The 13,744-nt window shown below is 38.8% G+C and overlaps 1 protein-coding gene across 1 annotated transcript in view; it reads right to left on the bottom strand.

Annotated features, from left to right (window-relative positions):
- Positions 1-13,744, bottom strand: part of LOC107757841 (solute carrier family 2, facilitated glucose transporter member 4) — a 67,861-nt gene that overhangs the window by 52,130 nt on the left and 1,987 nt on the right. The window contains exons 2-4 of the mRNA XM_016575433.1: positions 11,859-11,954; positions 10,622-10,782; positions 9,786-9,910 (exon numbers count right to left, since the gene is read on the bottom strand). Of these exons, the coding sequence (XP_016430919.1) occupies positions 9,786-9,910; positions 10,622-10,782; positions 11,859-11,954 (382 nt within the window). The remainder of the gene's footprint in view (positions 1-9,785; positions 9,911-10,621; positions 10,783-11,858; positions 11,955-13,744) is intronic.

The following is a 13,744-nucleotide window of genomic DNA, read 5'->3' as shown; positions in this document are numbered from 1 at the left end:
TTCTACTCTGGCCCCCCCCTTTGCCACCCCAATTATAAAATCCTGGACACGCCCCTAAAGGGATTTCAAATCAATGGATTTATTAAATACAAAATAGAAAACATTAAATTCAGCTTAATACAGCTACATATAGCCAAAAATGTGTTTTGTACTTTTGTGTATTTACACAAAAGTAAAAAAAAAACTAAAGAAAGCAAACAAAGCAATGTAAAATTGTAGGATTTTGACATGTGAAAGTTGATGTGTGCGAAAGTCTTATCTGTAGTACATCAGTGTCCAAACACTGTCCGTAGCTGATGTTGACTGATAGCAAATGAATAATCCAACCTCTTGTAATGAAAACATGCCACAGCTCTTAAACACCAGACTCTTCCTAACCAGGAACAATCAAAAATAGTCCAGACTATGGTCTCACGTCGAAAAACACTTTATATCCATATTCAAACTGGACCATAATGTGGTGACCTCACCAATAAAGAGTCCTTCTAAAATGCATACAAATACACTGTCTTAAACTCTTAGCATCAATCCAAACATAGGCCACACATACATATACCATCTCTGCAAAAAACCTCAGCAATGTACACTTTTAAATAGAAAAAACCACAACTCTTTTAGACTGGGCTTGAAATGACACATTTCTCAACCAGGGCCTCATTTACGAATCGAACGTACGACAGAAAATTGTGCATACGGTCATTTCAACGCAAAACTTTAAACGGAATTTATCAATATGGATGTGAGCGGTGGCTACGATCAAATCTCACATCTGGTCTCAGCTTTGTGTACGCAAGTTTTTGAGTTACCTGAACTTGTGCGCAGCATAGTAAATACGCTGGAGAATTGTAGAATGACTGCATTTAGTTAATTTTTATTTTCCTGACTGTTAAACAAAGCTCATTAGTCGATCATTAACCAGTAAATTAGAATGTCTCTTTTTATATATATACAGGGCTTTAGCTTTATATGCACGAATGGCAGCGTAAACAAGACCATAAGGATTCAATCGCCGCATCATGCACCTGCAGCGCTTCTGTGAAAGGAGAAAAATTGAAATTAAGTCTATAAAAGCAATAAAATAAATAGGATCACACAAAATATATAACGCATCATGCACCTGCAGCGCTTCTGTGAAAGGAGAAAAATTGAAATTAAGTCTATAAAATAAATAAAATAAATAGGATCACACAAAATATATAATAGGTTATAATATAATTAACAGATTAACAAAAGGAAAAAAAACCCACTGTGCAACAAATATAGGCTACGCTCGTTTTTGTGACACTCTTAATGCATTTTATTTATTTTCTTTATATCTTCATTTGATTGAATCCATCTGATCGCACAGGCGCCTCACGCATACACAAACAACATTAGTTCTACCGTTGCCTGACATTTCGGCCATTCATCATCAAACTAAAATGCAGTCAACCAAACTTAAAAGTTACACTGTTTATTTTAAAAGGTTTATTTTAAAATGTTTTAAAACATTTTTTGCGCATGTGGATTTTACATGGATATTAGAAAAAGTGAAGTATAAAGCCATGTTTAGGCTACATAATGAATAATAGTTATGCAAACAGATGTTACAAATATGCAAAAATGGAAACATTTGGATTCTTGTGGTATGAGACAGGCTTGTGAGCCCAATGCCATTTCAGTTTTGCTTGACATTTGTATGCTGTTTATAATGAATGCCACTATAGCCTAATTTGTGTTTTATTTTGTAGTTTAATATATACTTTTATTACTACTTATTTTTCATTCTTGTTCTGTTCTGAATACCGTTAAATTTAAAATATTTGTTGTAGAGTGAGGAGAACTAAATAGGCTGTTTATATTTACCAGTATTTTAATATACGTATAAATTACATAAATGAATGTAGCCTAATTGTTTGCAATTACAAGGTTAACGGGTGTTTTTGGAGTAAGATCAATTTCTCTTTCATGAGATTACTTCCTCTTTTTGGCTGGGTTTCGTTTCTCCGTGTTGTAAACTCTAGGGTCGAGGCTTCTAAACAAGGGTGTTTTTAGGGGCGTGATATTCAAATGATGATTGTTTTCTGCCGCCACATTTATCAACATGCGATTATTCATACGATTAGATTGGCGGCATACGAATGTTTCATGAATCACACGTGAACTCTGTCGTAAGTTGATTTGTGTGCACGGATCTGCGCTCGTTTCTACGTTAGATTGATAAATGAGGCCCAATGTGTTCAGCAGGTGAGCCATGCTGGCTACTGCTGCTTGCTATTGCTAACTCCCTCTACCCACATGGCTTTACTTAAGGAAACCTAAAACACCCTAGCACCCCTAGTGGTAAGGAAGAAAACTGCCCACAAAATTCTTATTAACAGGCTCATGTCTGTTACACCTCAAATATGGCTCGTGAGATCCACTTTCCTGCAGAGTTTAGCTCCAACTTCAAACTCACCCACCTGTGATTTTCTAATGATCCTGAAGACATGCTGTGTTTGATTAAGGTTAGATCTAAACTCTGCAGGAAAGTGGATATCATGAGCCAGATTTGAGGATCCCTGGCCTATATGAAACAACAAGTTCTGAAAAGGTCTCTTTTGGTTTGAACCATTCCAGTTCAATTGAGTGGCTAAAGAATGGCCAGTCAATGTTGTTTGCATTCTCCTAGTTGCATTACAGGGCTCCCTACACAAAACCTGCATGGGCCCAAAGGATACAGAATTTGCTCTGGGCCCGAACGGGCTGGCCCACACTGGGCCATCATTGGATTAATGTGGGAAGTCCCATAGTGTGGCCTGCTCACAGAGAGCCTGCGGTGAGCCCAAAGCTGTGGGCCACTGTGTCCGCAAAAAGCCAGCATGGGCCCCGCAAGGACATGTTTGCAGGGTAACTGTCTGGCTTGGTTCAGCTACCAAATCAGACATCAAGAGAATACAACGGAGAGTCAGGTCTGCTGAGAAGATTATCGGTGCCCCTCTGCCCAACCTCCATGAACATTACATCTCCAGAGTGAGGAAAGGGCTAAGAAAATCACTTTGGACCCCACACACCCAGCCCACTCTCTCTTCCAACTGTTGCCTTCTGGTTGGCGCTACAAAGCACCGACCACCAGAACACCCAGGCACAAGAACAGTTTTTTCCCACAGGCTATCTTCAGCCTGAACAATTAAAACTTCCATAACTACACATTGTCCATCATAACTGACATATTTATATTTATGTATAGAATTCGAAATTTGTACATTTGTAAACTGCACACTTGTAAATAACATCTGTACATTCATTTAAACAATTACACTTTTTTTCTCTCTACACTCTACGTCTGTATTTAGTGCATTATTTAATTTTCTGTTGTTAATGTTATATTGTATAATAGTGTAACAGTACACGTTTCTGTACCATACGGTTCACAGGGCAAATTCCAAATGGAAGTGGTCATCCCTATGCCTTTGAAGGGCAGAGCCCTAGGAGTGGGGACTTTGGAGTGAGCAGGGCACGTGTGTGCCATTATGTAGTCGTTTGGAATGCACTTGGCAAATGGAGCGACGTAATTTCCTCATTATCTTCAGCTGGGATGTTCCCGTGACAACGCAGCACAGTGTCCGTCAGCAGATGTCGCTGTTTTACTGGCATATGTCTTTTTATTGTTGTTAGCATAACTGTTGCAAATAAACATACATTTTATATTTTAAAACGTTTTTAAAATATGCTATATAATATATGAAAACGAATATATATAAAAGTTAAAAAATATATATCAGCTGACGGACACCGTGCTGCGTTGTCCCCTGTACCTGCTCTACCGCCAGGATCCTCAACCAAGATGGTCATCATACCAAGCCTAGAGGATTCATAGCGAAGTGGGAGTGTTCGCTCACAAATTTTCTATCTGTCTGAATGCAACTAAGGATGTAATTCCCATAGTTTCTGTTTGCAACAAAAAAAGTCAATCCATTTTCAATCTGTCCTGATGCGACTATGAAGGTCATTTCCCAGTCTTCTGTCAGTCTAGATACGACCATGGAGGTCACTTTCCGAGTTCCCTGTTTTCCCTGATATTAATTTTTTGTCTGGCTTAATATGACTAAGAAGGTCGTTCCTGAATTCCTTGTTTGCCCTGATGTAACCATGGAGGCTGATCTATATTCCTTCATCACTTTAATTTCTGAGTTTCAAATCAGCATGTATTCAACCTCGGAGATGGTCCTTGAATTTCCTGTCTGCCTTGATGCGACCATGAAGGATGACCACCAAACTTTCTGTCTGCACCAACAAGACCGCAGACGTTGTTCCAGAACTGCCTGTCTGCCATGACGCAACCATGGAGGTTGCACCCAAGTTTCCTGTCTCTCCCAACATGACCATAAATGTCATTTATGAACTTCTGACCAGCCCTGAGATTACTACAGAGATAAACCTGAGACACCTTGCCGGCCTCATTATGACCATTGCTAACCTCTCTGTATTCTGTGTTCCAATTCCTCCAGATCAGCTCCAGTGGTCTTCTGCTCCACTGTGGGAACCCTCAGTAACATCTGCACTGCTATGGGGCTCTTCTGCTCAACCACTGGGGTCTTTAACGCCATCTGTACTGCTGTGGTGGACATTTGCTCCACTGTGGAAATCTTCAGCCCCATCCTCACTACTATAGTGGTCTTCTGCTCCACCCAGTGCCTGCAATGTTGTGGTGGTCATCTGCTCTGCCGTGGTGATCTTTGGTCCCATCGCCTGTTCACTGGACTACTCTTTTGTCTTGCCCCAATAGACCTGTCTGCCACTGTTTGACCCTTGCCTGTTTTTGACCACATCTTTTAATAAAAGCTTTGCATATGGATCCCCACTCCTCTCTCAGTCGCTCTGTAACAATCTGCTGTGCATTCTGTTTATTGTTTAGATTTTTTTTTTCACCACTCAATATTTCACCGGTTTTCGGCTATTCTGATGTTTTGCTGGACATTGTAGTTGGCGGAGCAGCGGCGCTGATCAAATGTTTCAGGACGCGCAAGCGTGGGAAGTGAGCTGGCGGGCTCGTGAAGCTTAGACAGCACGGATTTCGAACGGCGCTGCCTAGCATCCATCTGGCGAACCTCCGCTCTCTACCCATCAAAATGGACTAACTCCTTCTGCTCTCTAATAAACAAGGATTTTTCACATTCTGCTGCTCTGTGTTTCACGGAAACCTGGTTGAATGATGCCATACCGGACAGCGCACTACATCTGCCGGGCTTTCAGCTGTTCAGAGCGGATTGCGATGCAGAATCAACGGGGAAATCGCGTGGCGGCGGGGCATGCTTTTACATCAATGAGAGGTGGTGTACAGATGTAACTGTGTTAAAGAAGATGTGCTGTGGATTCAGAACGCCGTTGCCAAGCATCCATCTGGCAAATCTCCGCTCTCTACCCAACAAAACGGACGAACTCCTTCTGCTCTCCCGGATAAACAAGGATTTTTCACATTCTGCTGCTCTGTGTTTCACGGAAACCTGGTTGAATGATGCCATACCGGACAGCGCACTACATCTGCCGGGCTTTCAGCTGTTCAGAGCGGATTGCGATGCAGAATCAACGGGGAAATCGCGTGGCGGCGGGGCATGCTTTTACATCAATGAGAGGGGGTGTACAGATGTAACTGTGTTAAAGAAGATGTGCTGTCCCGATCTAGAGGTGCTCTTCATAAACTGTAAGCCTTTCTACTCACCACGGGAGTTTTGCTCGTTCATTCTCGTAAGTGTCTACATACCACCGCAAGCGCACGTGAGCCTGGCTTTACAGAAACTCGCTGATCAGATCACAGACACAGAACAACAACACCCGGACTCTGTTTTAATCATTCTCGGGGACTTTAATAAAGAAAATCTCTTCTGTGAACTGCCAAAATACAGACAGCATGTTACATGTCCCACCAGAGACAGTAATATATTGGATCACTGTTACACCACAATAAAGAATGCATATCACTCAATGACAAACCATGGTTAACGGCAAAACTGAGAGAGCTCCGTCAGGCCAAAGAAGATGCTTACAGGAAGGGGGACAAAGTCTTGTATAAACAGGCCAAATACACACTGGAAAAGGAAATAAGAGTGGCAAAGAGGAATTATTCTGACAAGTTAATGATTCAGTTCTCTTCCAGTGACTCAGCATCAGTGTGGAAAAGTCTAAAAGAAATCACCAACTACAAGACACCATCCCCCAGCACTGCGGAGAATCAACAACTGGCAGACGATCTGAATGAATTTTATTGCAGGTTTGAAAAAACTCCCCACACCCGCTCTGAACACCTCTCCACACAACCATTAACACCTCCTGCAACCCCCCCTCTCCCCCACACCTGCACTTCAGCTCAGCCAGGTCTTCCGGAAGCAGAAGAGAAAGAAGGCCCAGATTGTGTTACACAAGCCTGTCTGAAAACCTGTGCTAACCAGCTGGCCCCCATCTTCACACAGATCACTGGAGCTGTGCGAAATCCCTTCATGCTTCAAACGCTCCACCATCATTCCCATCCCAAAGAAACCCAACATTACATGACTAAATGACTACAGGCCTGTGGCTCTAACATCTGTGGTCATGAAGTCATTTGAAAAACTGGTGCTGGCCCACCTGAAGGACATTACTGGACCCTTGTTGGATCCACTTCAGTTTGCCTACAGAGTAAACTGGTCTGTGGACGATGCAGTCAATATGGGACAGACCAGGGACTTACGTGAGGATCCTGTTTGTGGACTTCAGGTCGGCTTTTAACACTATCATCCTAAACCTCCTCCTGCCCAAATTAACTCAGCTCTCCGTGCCCACCCCCGTCTGTCAGTGGATCACCAGCTTCATGACAGACAGGCAGCAGCTAGTAAAGCTGGGAAAATTCTCATCGACGAGTCTGCTTACAGACAGGAGGTTAAAGAGCTGGCTGCCTGGTGCAGTCTTAACAACCTGGAGCTTAACATACTCAAAACTGTGGAGATGATCGTGGACTTCAGGAGAAACCCCCCTGCACTCCCCCCACTCACCATCATGGACAGCACTGTAACGATAGTGGAGACATCCAGGTTCCTGAGCACCACTATCTCTCAAGACTTCCAGAGTGAGCAAAAGGGCTGGCAAAATCACTCTGGACCCCTCACATCCAGCACACTCCCTCTGTGAACTGTTGCCGTCTGGTCAGTGCTACAGAGCACTGCTCATAATAAAGCTCATTCTGATTCTGATTCTGATGTATTGCATTTTTCATTATAACTAAGAGACAGTTCACCTTCTACTCTGCTAGACATAAAAGTTATTCCTGACTGGACTATATTCTTATATCTCATGCTTAATACTCAAAAATACACAGTGCGGATATAAAGACAAGCCCTTTATCTGATCATAGTGTGGTTTCAGCTAAGATCTCTCTTGTGTCTGCACCCACTAAGGTATCACGTTGGCGTTTTAATACCACACTGTTACATAACAAAGATTAATGTGCAATGCTCAAAGAAGAGTTCAGTTGGTTTATAGAGGTAAATGCTGGATGATCTGTGGACAATCCCCGCTATCTCTGGGATGCTATTAAGGGTTGTATACAGACCTCCTATATTTACTTTGCATCCCAGCTAAATAAATCTAGATTGAAAGAAATAAACACTCTTGAGGCAAAATTAAATAGGCTAGATAATTGTCAACAAATTTCCAATTCTGAAGATGTTCGGCAAGAAATAAATGTGAAACGCACAGAACTAAACTCGCTAGCCCCCCCCCCCAACCATATAAAATATTCAACACTGCAGCACTGCAGGGATGTTGGTGGATTTGCAATACCTGACTTTAAGCTTTATCATTGGGCGTTTATCTCTCACAGTGTGGCTGAATCCTGATTCGAATGTATCTTGGCAGCCGATTTAATCTGGCTCTACTATATAGATTACAGGATTTGATCTATTGCAACATTCCATTAAAGAATGTGAAACAACGTATTGGTCCTGTAATGTCATATCTTCTTTCTATCTGGGGGTCTGCCTCAAAGTTTTCCCATAATGATCATAATTGTCATTCCCTATTATTCCGTAATCACAAACTTCTTTCAGTCAATAAAACTTTTGTTTTCTCTGATTGGAGTGATAAAGTGATCAATGTTTTGGCCGATGTTTGGGGGGACAGTGGTTTACAGTCCTTTAATCATTTATGAGCAAAATATAATTTACCAGGCACTTCTTTTATCTTTTGTCTGCGTTTGAGGTCTGCCATGCTTGCATATGGGGTCCCTTGGGGCTCTAGTATTCCTTGTCTCACCTTACATAAATTGCTTACTTCATATGAGGATACACGGGGTATGGTTTTTTGTTGTATATGTTGTTTTTGGAGGCTTCTTATAAAAGGCTCCCAATTGAGGATATTTGGTACAGAGATATTAATGGGGCTGGCTCAGAGGACAGTAATAACATATGTTGGGATTCAATATGGGCAAATCTCAAACATGTCTCTAAAAATCCTAATCATCAGTTGATTTATTTTAAGATGATTCATAGGATGTATCTCACTCCCAGGAAGCATAATTTAATGAAGATTTCCACCTCTTTCTAATGGATGCATAGGTACATATATGCATATGTTTTGGGACTGCCCTGAAGTCAACAAATTTTGGAGACAGGTTTCCACAACTTTGAAGGACATTTTGGACTAGGAGGTAGCTTGTTGCCTGAGACTTTTGCTTCTAACTGATGATTCCCTTTGCACTTTCTCTCTAACTCAGAAGTTGTTTTTCTGTGGACTTACGGTTGCTAAAAAATGCTCTGCGCTGCTGGATGCGCTGGAATCCTCCACACTCTCTAGTATGGACTCACTGGATGCAGTCGTTTCTGGGCATTGCAAATATGGAGCTTTCAGTAGCAAGATTACATGGAGCTTCTCAGAAGACTATCTCAGCATGGATAGATGCAATCTCAAAAACTGGTGTCAGACCTATGTCTTATTTTTCTAACTTTATGCTTTCAGTTACTGTATTTGGTTTCTGTTTTGCACTACTTTGTGCAATGTTTTATATTTTCAAGTTATTATTGGGAGAAGGGAATGGAGGGTTTGGTCGCCTTGGGTATGTGGGAGGGTTACATGGGGAGAAAAGGATTCAAATATTTGTTTGTATTTTTGTATGTAGATTCTATAACATAATAAAAAGTTGATCACAGAAAAGAAATTCAACTAAATGAATAATTTCAGCTGAAAGAATATTTAAGAATAAACTGTAATTAAATCAACTTTAATGTACTCTTTTAGTATATCCTACAATATATCCTAAATACTATTTAAGGGGTCATATGATGCGATTTCTATTTTTCCTTTTCTTTAGTGTGTCATGTAGCTATTTGTGCGTGTATAAGATCTGCATAGTTACAAAGCTCAAAGTCTCCCACAAAAGGATTTATTCTATCTAAAAGAGAAGGCTGATCCAGACTGGGCTATAACGCCTCATTCAAACACGCCCCCACATCTCTGGGTCACGATGTGGAAATATTTGTGTAATGCCACCCAAATGTTCATGCAAAGAAAGAAGGCATGGTTTCAGGAACCGCAGTAGTGTTGATGCAGCCATGTCAGAGAGAGACGCTGTGTGTTTCTGTGTAAGCAAAAGCACTTTATTTGGCCTTCCGGATAGAGGAACTACAATAATGTACAGTATTTTAAAAATAATGTGTTTTTTGAACATTAAAGCATGTCAACATGTTCTGTTACACCAAATACACAAAATAATGATCTTTAAAATAGCATCATATGACCCCTTTAATATGTCCTAGATACCTTGTTTGTAGTGTGTAAGAAAAAGAGTGAATGCTTACCGCAATATGCCCCAATGGTAAAGCGTCCTAAAATCATCATTTCAATTGACCTGCTGATTTTGGACATTCCCATCAGGCCTCCACCAATAAACGCAAGGACGTTATTGATAAGCATTGCTTTCCTCCTAGCATAAACAGAGAACATCAAATAATGTACCTGTATGTAACAAAATTGAAACTTTTGGATTTGACAATTTCAAGAAACAGAACATAAATCCCATTCATTTTCTCCATATATTGAAAGGACATTTTGTCACCTCTGCTGACAGTATGTTTTCTGATGTTCTGTAGGTGAGTACAGGTGTGCCACCCCAATGTTATGCATGCCAGCTAAAATCAATCACAAAGGAAAGCACTGTGGCCATCTCTGTCCATGAAATCTTAAGTACAGGTCATCATTACCTACATAGCTGTTGTAACCCATAACTGGAGATCTGAATGCCGGTATCACCACTATGCCCTTCAACAAAGTTGCCCTATAGTAAGATTAGTTAAAATCACTTTGGATTAATTAGATAAACAATAACCCAGTCCTTTCTTAAACTTTTTCACTTAATGGTATGGTTTGCATTTGCCCATCCCCATCCCCATTCTTATTTAATCACTACGCTATATATAAAAATAGATATTGTAATATTATATTATCGATACCTTGAAGTTGATGGTGGTTTTACAGTGGGTTTACAATCAGTCAATAAATAAGAAACATACGAATGCTGATCATTATCATTGATGTGCCACAATATTCAAGTACCGTTTCAATCTTAAGTCCGAACATTATTTGTTTTTAGTTACATTCAGTTTCATATATAATAAAAAGTCAATATAGAGCTGACCTGCCAAAGAACTCTGAGAGGATTCCCACAGAGAAGGAGGACAGCATGCCCCCAATGGAGAAGATGGCAACAGAGAGTGACCAGAGAGATGTCAGAGTTTGTGGAGGGATTGGTTCTGCGTATCTTTCCATCCATGTTGAGTTATAGTCCTGTTCAATGATCTGAGGTCAGATAGATGGAGAAACAAGGGAAGACAAGAAGAGGGTGACATGATGAGACATTAGTACTCCTAGGAAAAATTCAGCCCCATATCACATTCAAATTCGTATGCTACAGCATTAGTTAATTTTATGTTTTGTATATTACTTTTCACCCTCATGACAGAAAATATCTTTCTTATCACATCTGAATGCAAATGCCTAGAATTGTTTTCTAAAGCAGGAGAAAGGGCTTCAGCTGTGCTGAAACTGAGGCACAGACTAATGCAATTTTTGAGCTGTACATGAATACAAATGTAAAATTACTCATTTATTACTCACAACTAATTGAATTTATGGGCAAAAGAGTTGGAGCACACTTGGGGTTTACATACACTATTATTCAGACATTTGGGGGTCAGAAAGATTTGTAAAAATATTTTTGAGAGATGTTTTTGAATTTTTTGCCTTACCATTACTGAGGCTGCATTTAACTAATCAAAAATACAGAAAAACAGTAATACTGTGAATATTATTACAAAAAAAAAAAAATTTTGAATTTGAAATGTAATTTATTCCTGTGATGGTAAAGCATAGTACTGTATATATATATTGTCTTGGCACAAGAACAGAGAGATTTCCAAAATGTGACCTTTAGTAGATGAAACAATAACATAAGCATAAGCTGTATGTTATTTTAGTTTCATCTGTGGAAATGTCACATCTAAATTTTGGCTCTCCCATGTACCCTCAAAGCACACTCTAGAATTAGATGTTCTTGATTTGCTGTACATTGTAAGAGGTAAGAGGTTTTCACACTTTGGAAGCTTATAATGACACATTGGAGTTAAATTTAAAAAATAATTTAAATGGTATAAAAATGATTTTGAGGGACTGTAGATGCACTTGAAATGATCATAGCTGAATATTAAAACATAATATATATTTAAATACTTTAAATATTAGGTCACTGTTCATAAATATAGTCACAATCATTTAGACAACATATCCAGCTGTTTCGTAATTAAGCTTTAACAATACAGTTATAATATGTCCAAAATATCTATGAGCAACTGATTTAAGTATAGATGAATTATTACCTTCTGTGGAGCATTGGTGACTCCAATGTTGTAGCCAAATTGAAGGGAACCCAGAACAGCAGTAAACACTGACAGTGCGAGGGTTCCAGTTATTTTCTGCAGGACACCAAAATTTACAATGTTTATAACTGCAATATCATAAGTCCATTGAAGCAGAACAATTTTATCTGCACACTGTTGGTCAAATCTGTAACACTTTACAGTAAGGTCCAATTATTTAATGTCAATTAATGCATTAACTGACATTAACATGAACTATAAATGAGCAATAGATATGCTACAGTATTTATTAATCTTTGGTAACCTTAGTTAATAAAAATGTAAAAAGCTCAGGCCCATTAAATATTAATAGACACAACTTTTGATTTTAATGTTAGTAAATGTTGAAATTAACATTCACTATGATTAATACATGCTTTAAAAGTATTTTTTATTGTTAGTTCATATTAACTAATGTACAAATGGAACTATTCAAATATAGCCAAATATCAAAATGAAACAGACACAAATCTGTAATGTAACAGTTACAAAAAAGGAGGTTATTACAGCAATACTGTCATCCTCAGACCTGTCTATCTATTATTATAAATATGTATTTTATATTGATAAATATTGTAATTCTATATTTATACATTGGACTAAAATGTAAATATATATTTAGAATTGTTGTAGATAAACATGTAAGAGAGATATTGATGGTGATCTTGTTAACTGGATGGCTATGCAGACCCTCAGGGACATAATTGCCTTAACCTGAGCATACAACGCAACCATTAAGTCATAGACAACAATGTCTTTACAGCAATATGTTCAAAACTTGAAATGTTGAAAGCTAAATATGCATCTGATTACTCTATCTTCATTTTTAATTAAGGATTGCAGTTTTTTAAGCTTTATACTTATTTTGATCTGTTCTGTCTGTCATGTGTTTAGAGGTAAATGGTTCAGTCTGTTCCTATGTCTTTGTGGTTCATGTGGCATTAGCAGCATGGGCCACACACCTGTCTTTTCACTGAGTGAGAGCAGCGTAGCACAAAGCAGACCCCTTTCTTGTTTATATCTGCTGACACTACTAATTAGAAGTGTCAAACACACCTCTCTAACCAAATGCTGTGTGTGTGTGTGTGTGTGTGTGTGTATATATATATATATATATATGTGTGTGTGTGTATGTTTGAAAAAATCTTATAATGTGCATATCTAAATGAATTCTATATAAAATAAATAAAAAACATTTGTTGTTCATATTTTCATTTTTTTATAATGACAAAAAAGAAACAAACTAAATTAACCCTAAAACTGGCAACGTATCCTGTGGCATACAAACATTTGAGAGGCTGTGGAGAGAGGCAGGGAAAGTGTAGGTCTCATTTCTTGGTTACATGTTGAAAGGGCGTTTGTTGTGAATATTTCGATATATTTACTTTGTTCATACATTCTTTGTTTAGCTCATGGGCAGCATTTAAAACTGCATGGCCGCCTGTAGTGGGAAATCTACTCAAATCCCACCCTATAAAAGTTGATCTAGTTCACATATTTACACATGTTGGAGGGGACTTACCTGTTTAAAAAGCTGTTGTTCAGCATTAGCTTATTAGGTTTACATTGAAATCTTATGAATTAAATGCTTAAATTTTTTGTAATCTGTCTTTAAATGTTTAAATATATATACTCTGTGATTTTGTGGCCTGTGTTTTACAAAATCAAATCTTTTTGTAATCTTGACAAAAATAGTTGGAACAGTCTGACAGTCAAGGTTCCATATTTGGTGACTGTTTTGTAATAGAAGTGATATTGTGACAGAAAATGATTGATTTGTGACAGAAAACGGCATCAAAAGAATTCAATAGAGTTTGGGTGTCACCCAGTGGTTATTTTTGGTATAG

The sequence above is a fragment of the Sinocyclocheilus rhinocerous genome, unplaced genomic scaffold, assembly GCF_001515625.1.
Source record: "Sinocyclocheilus rhinocerous isolate Xijiao unplaced genomic scaffold, SAMN03320098_v1.1 scaffold804, whole genome shotgun sequence".
NCBI classification, from domain to species: domain Eukaryota; kingdom Metazoa; phylum Chordata; class Actinopteri; order Cypriniformes; family Cyprinidae; genus Sinocyclocheilus; species Sinocyclocheilus rhinocerous.
Note: the sequence above shows the minus strand (reverse complement) of the source record. Positions and strands in the feature narration are given on the sequence as shown.